The sequence below is a fragment of the Lontra canadensis genome, unplaced genomic scaffold (genome assembly GCF_010015895.1).
Source record: "Lontra canadensis isolate GAN:19392208 unplaced genomic scaffold, GSC_riverotter_1.0 scaffold2051, whole genome shotgun sequence".
Classification (NCBI taxonomy): domain Eukaryota; kingdom Metazoa; phylum Chordata; class Mammalia; order Carnivora; family Mustelidae; genus Lontra; species Lontra canadensis.
The window spans coordinates 1-6,414 of record NW_022633035.1 but is presented as its reverse complement, the minus strand read 5'-3'; the positions used below and the strand labels follow the sequence as shown (position 1 = coordinate 6,414).

At 43.6% G+C, this 6,414-nt stretch overlaps 1 protein-coding gene across 1 annotated transcript in view; it reads right to left on the bottom strand.

Annotated features, from left to right (window-relative positions):
* Window positions 1–6,411, bottom strand: part of LOC116863656 — a gene marked incomplete at both ends in the record, with an annotated part of 7,684 nt that extends 1,273 nt beyond the window's left edge. The window contains 2 exons of the mRNA XM_032851042.1: window positions 1–3,459; window positions 5,108–6,411. The exon at window positions 1–3,459 is cut by the window's left edge and continues 1,273 nt beyond it. Of these exons, the coding sequence (XP_032706933.1) occupies window positions 1–3,459; window positions 5,108–6,411 (4,763 nt within the window). The remainder of the gene's footprint in view (window positions 3,460–5,107) is intronic.
* Window positions 6,412–6,414: the final 3 nt, after the last annotated feature.

Sequence of the window (6,414 nt, the reverse complement as noted above, 5' to 3'; positions counted from 1 at the left end):
AGTGATGCCGAAGATTGTGTATCTTGGAGCTTTGGCCTTGGAGTTAATGCAGATGACTTTCTATCTCTGAACTGTATCAAAGGTTTCAACCCTAGAGACTTGACACCTTGAGACTGTAACCCTATCGACTTCACACCTTGGAAATTAGGTCCTGGTATCCACTGGATACACCTCATTCTTTCCAGCTGTGGCTCTTTTTTGAACTCAGTAGTTTTGACATCTTGAAGCTGTGGCTCTGAGGTTGATGCCAAAACCTTCCCTTTTTGCAGCTGTGTTTCTGGGAGCACCCCAGGGGTTTTCATGTTCTGCAACCGTGGCCCAAGGTTGAACTCTGTGTATGTCGCACCTTGAGTTTTGGACCCGAGAGTCAATTCAGATGACTTCACATCTCTTAACTGTGTCGAAGATTTCAACCCTACAGATTTAACACCTTGAGACTGTGACCCGAGATTGAACTCTACAGATTTCACAGCTTGGAACTTAGGTCCTGGTATCCACTGAATGCGTCTCATACTTTCAAGCAGTGGCTCTTGTTTCAGCTCAACGGTTTTTACACAAAGCGGTGGCTCTGAAGCTAACTCTGAGCCTTTAATCTGGTGCAGTGGTGCCCCTGGGGTCAACTCAGGAGACTTTATGCTTTGCAACTGTGGTTCAAGTGGTTCAGGTTTGAATTCTTTATGTTTTAAACCTTGAATATTTGATTTTGGAGTCAAGTCTGATTTCATACTTTCAAACTGTAACTCAAAATTGAGGTCTACTAATTTTTTACCTTTAAATTTTAGCTCTGGAGTTAACTCCAAAGACAGCCCATCGTCCGACTTAGCCCCTCTCTTCAACTGCTCTGAATTCACACATTGCTGCTTTGGTGAGATTACAGATAGCGTGCCATCCTGTTCTGGCCCAGACGTTAAATTCATGAGTGCCGTCTCTTGAAACTGTTGCCTTGGGGCTAAATCCACAGTTTTTACTCCTTGAAACTTTGATCTTCTGGTCACTTTCACAGATTTTACTTCCTGCTTGTTTAGCCTTGGGGTCAACTTTACAGATTTTACACATTGCGGCTTTGGATCTGGAGTTTCCTCTACAGATTGTAAACTTTGATGCTTTAAACACGGGGTACTGTTGACAAATTTACTATCTTGGGTTTGTGGCTCTAAAGTCAGTTCCTTGGGTTTCACACCTTGCAATTCAGACCCTTGAAGCAATGGCCCTGGTGCAAAAGGCACAGCTTTCTCACCTTCCATCTTGGGCTCAAATTTCAATTCCACAGTTTGCACATCTTGCAGTTGGGTTCTTTGGACCAACTCCACAGCTTTGGAGTCTTGAATTCTTGCATGCAGAATCAAGTCAGAAGTTGTAACTTGAAGCTTGGTGTCTTGGATGTTTTTCACAGGTTTGGCATATTCTATCCATGGCACTGTGGTTATCTCCATAGATTTCTCACCTTCCAGCTGTGGACTAGGGGTTAGCAAAGTAGATTCCATACCTTTTAGACCCTGTCCTGTAGTTAAGACCACAGATTCCACATCTTTCAGCTCCAAGGTCAACAACTCAGATTTTACACCTTGAAGTTTTGAGTCTGGGGTCAGCTCCATTGGTTTCATACCCCCCACACCTGGCCCTTGGATCAATTCAGAAGATTTTATACCTTGTAACTGTGTTCTTCTAGCCAACTCAGAATAGTTTACACTTGGCAACTGTGACTCAGGAGTCAACCCCATAGATTTTTCATCTGGTTTCTCTGGCTGGGAGACAATTCTATAAGAAATGTTACCTTCCAAGTTGGACATTTGGTCCATCCCTAAATTTTTTACACCTTGAAACAGTGTCTCTGGTACTAGCCTATCAGGCTTGACCACTTGCATTTGAGGTCCTGGGGACAACCCCACAGATCTTACTCCCTGCATCTTTGGGTTTGGGGTCAACTCAAAAAATTTCACATATTGTAGTTGTGGCCCTGAGTTTAACTCTGAAGATTTCACACCTTGAGGTTGAGTTCCTGATGTCAGATCACAAAATTTGACATCTTGTAACCATGGCCCTGGGGTAAGCCCCACCTCTTTTATATCTTGAAGCCCTGGAGATGTCTTTGCTAATTTAGAATCTCGAAATGCTAATTCTGGAGTCATCTCTACAGAATTTCCACAATTAAACACTGATCCTGGGGTTTGCTCCCCCAATTTGACACCTTGAAGTTTTGGCCCTGAGGTCAATTCAGAAAATTTGACATCTTGCTGCCTTGGCCCTAGGTTCAGTTCCTGAGACTTCACACCTTGAAACTGTAGTTCTGAGGTCAATTTCATAGACTGCATGCTGTGAAACTGGGATCCTTCAATAGATGGAAGAGTTTTCATATTTTCACTCAAGAGCCCTTGGCTTAATGGCAAAGGTGATTCTGTTACAAATCCTAAGGATTGTATATCTTGAACCTGTGTCCCCGGTATACATTGCACATGTTTCAAACCTTGATGCTTTGGTTCTAAGGTCAAATCAGAAAATCTGACATCTTGCAAGCGTGGTCCTGAGTTTTGTTCCACAGATTTCATACCTTGAGTTTCTGGTTCTGGAGACAGTTGTACGGACATAACACTTTGATGCTTTGGCCCTGGGGTAAAATCTGACAATCTGATTTCTTGCACTGGGGAACCTGGGGTCAGTGCATCAGATTTCACACTATGATGTGGGGACCCTGAGATGAAATCTACAGGTTTTTCTCCTTGAAGAAGTGGTCCTGGAGGTAAATTTGAAAATTGGACACTTTGCAAATGTGGCCCTGGGATCAATTTCACACCCTGAAGCTGTGCCCCCTTAGTCAATTCCTCTGATATTATAGGTTGTAGTATTAGTTCTTGTACCAGCTTCTCAGATTCTACCATTCCAGTAGTAGCTGGCTGTTGGATTAAATTAACATATTCCACATCTTGTAATTGTGACTCTGGATGCAGCTGCATAGACTTTACTCCCTGGAACTGTGGCTCTGGGGTCAACTCCGGAACACATCGTTTTGGTCCTGTGATAAATTGTTTAGGTCCCACCACTACTGGGGAGGACTCAGGGGTTAACTTCACAAATTTCAAATTTTGCATTAGTGGCTCTGATTTCTCATATTGCATTCGTGGTCCTAAAGTCAATTCCAGGGATCTTTTTACTGAATATGGTGGTACTGGCATCGTCTCCTGGATATACTCAACTTGAGACAATGACAACCCAAAAGGTTCTGTGTTTTCGTATTCTGACCTTAGGGGTATCTCTGAAGGCTCAGTAACTTGAAGGTGTGGCTTTAGAGTCATTCCTGTAGATTCTATAACTTGACCTGTTGGTTCTGGTGTTAATGCCACTTGGAGCAAAGCCCCAGAAAAGAGCTGTGCAATTTCTGTGTCTTGATGGCCTGGCCCCGGAGTCATCTCTGAAAAATTCTGAAAATACGGCCAGGGCATCATCCCAGTACTTCCTGTGTGACTTGCTCTGGGATTAATTTCACAGATTCCTCCTCTTGTGGCCAGGTCTCAGAAGCTAACTTTACAGATGCTGTGTCTTGATGCCATGGTCTATTAGTTGGACCCAAAGATGTCGTTGCTTGTAAATGTGGTTCCAAGCTTAGTTTCCTTGATTCAACATGTGTATTTTAGGAATCAACCTCTTAGATACTTCCAGTGGTACAGTTAAATCCACAACTTTATTGCCATGCATTAACGGACGTAGAGTTAACTCCTCAGGTTTTGTACTTTGGGGCTGCGGTTCTGGGGTCAGCAGCACAGATTTCACACCTTGAAATTGAGGTTCTGGGGTCAACTTCTTATAGTTCATAAATTCTGAATACGGCCCTAGATTCAGATGAACAAACTTCATACTTTGGGATTCTGGGTTCAACACTTCTGGATTCATTCCTTGCATCTCTGATCCTGGTACTAACTCTGGAGCTTCTTGTATTATGTGTTGAGGCATTCGAGTCTCCAAGGCTTTCATGCCTTGGAGCATTGTCTCGAGAGCACCTTGGAATGGCACTGAGTTCGCCTGCATAGATTCTGAAGTCTGGTTCAATGGCCCTGGAGTACTTCTTAAAGATGATTGTGTCAACTCCATAGATTCTTTCCTGAGGTGACAAGGGTCGGAAGTCAGCTCTACTTCTGCTCCTTGATATCCTGGCTCTGGGATCATTCCTGAAGATTCCAAAGCTTGATGCCATGGGGTTAATCCTTCAGGTTCTGTGGCATGATGATTTGGCTTGAGGTTCAGCTCTGCAGATTTTACTGCTTGAATGTGTGCCCCTGAGATCAGCTCCTCATATTTCATACTTTCCACCTGTGTTTCAGGAATCACATTACTACATTCTACCATTTGAGGAAATTTCACATCTTTAAGCAATAGTACTGGGGCTGTCTCCTTAGATCTTTCATCTTGTAACCATGGCTTTGGGGCAAACTCCATGGATTTCTTCTCTTCCTGTGGTGGTCTTAGGATCAGCTCCACAGCTTTTGTATCTGGAAACTTCGGTGGTAGGGTCAAATGAACATATTCCAGACCTTGCAACTGTGAATTGTGGGTCAAATCTAGCAATTTCCTATTTTGGAACTGTGGTGCCTGGGCTAATTCAGCAGATTTTCCACGTTGTTGTTGTGTTCCTAGGGTAAAATGAATAGATTTCACACCTTGAAGCTGAGACCCTCGGGCTAACTGCACAGAATTCCCACTTTCCAGCTGTGAAATAGGAGCCAACTCATTAGATGTTACAATCTGTAGTTGAAGTTCTGGGGCCAATTCTATAGGGCTCACAGTTGGGATCAGCTGTCCATATTTCACCATCTGTGGGACCGAACCTGGAGTCATGTCTATAGATGTTACATTGTGCAATCCTGGGGGTAACTTCATAGAATCCACAGTCTTAAGTTGTGGCATTGGCTTCACCCCCAAATATTCTGCACCTGGAAGTAGAGATGTGGTGGTCATTACTGCAGATTCTGTGACTTGATGCAGTGGATTTTGGCTCATTTCCTTAGATGCTGTTCTTTGACCCAATGATCTTGGGACTGTCCCTAAATGTTCCATTATTTGATGATGTGACTGTTTTGACTCAGTCAGATTTCTGATTATGGGGTCAGAAGCCGACCCCATAGTTTCCATCATTTGATGGCTTTGCCTTGGACTCCTCTCTGAAGATTCTAAGATCTGATGCCATGGGGTCAAACTTGGAGATTCCATGACTTGATGAGGTAGCCCTGGGGTTAATGCTGTAGTTTTTGTGCCTTGAACATATGGTTGTGGAGTCATCTCCACAGAGTCTTGCACTTGAATCCATGACCCAGGAGTCAACTCCAGAGGTTTCCTGACTTGAGATACTGGCTTTGAGGTCAAATCCTGAGTTTCTGCAACTTGTGATTGTGGTGTTATGATCATTCCCATGGGTGACCCCAGTGCTACTGGAGTTACCTTTAAAGAATGTATGGATTGATGTGATGGCATTGGAATCATCCCTACTGATTCTGTGACTTTAAGTGGTGGCTTTGGAGGTAAACCCACAGATCCTACAACTCCAGGTGGACCAATAGTAGGAGGAGAGCTAGAAGATGTCAAACTAACTGGTTGAGCTGCTCCCGGGGCCAAAGTTGCAATTTCAGACTGTGAATTTCCAGATTCTATAACATGTGGCGGCGCTGGTGGAATTATTCCCATGAAATCCATAGCTTGTAATAGTGCCACTGGAGTAACTTTCGTGTAATCAGTAACTTGATGCAATGGACTGGAGATCATTTCCAATGATCTTGTATTTTGACATACTGGCCCTGGAGGAATCTTCACTGGTCCTGTGATTTGACTTTGTGGCTTTGAGGTTATATTCACGGATTCAGTAACTTCAGGATGTGGCCCAAAAGTCATTGCCACAGTTTCCACAACTGTATATTGTGCCTTTGGATGCATCTTTCCTGATGGTATGACTTTATGGTCCAACGATGTGGTTATTTCCCCTGATTTCATGGCTCGAGATGGTGTTCTTGGGGTTATTCCCACTGGTTTTACAATATGTGGATGTGACTCATTAATCATCCCCATAGAATCCATGACTTGAAGCAATGCTGCAGGAGTTACCGTCACATTATCTGTGACTTGATTCAGGGGTCTGGAGGTCACCTTGGATTCCAAAACTTGATGCTGAGCACTTGGTGTTACCTCCACTGGTTTAGTGACTTGATATGATGGTTTAGTGCTTATACTCACTTTTTTTGTGGTTTCCATTGGTTTCCCAACTTTGTCTGGTGGCTGTGGGAACAAACCCACAGATTCTATCACTTCTGAATGTGATTCTGGGATCATCCCCATTGAAGCCATGACTTGAAGTAATGCTAAAGGAGTTACCTTTATGCTGTCTGTAACTTGACATGGTAGCCTTGGGGTCAATTCCACATGAGTCATGTGGGA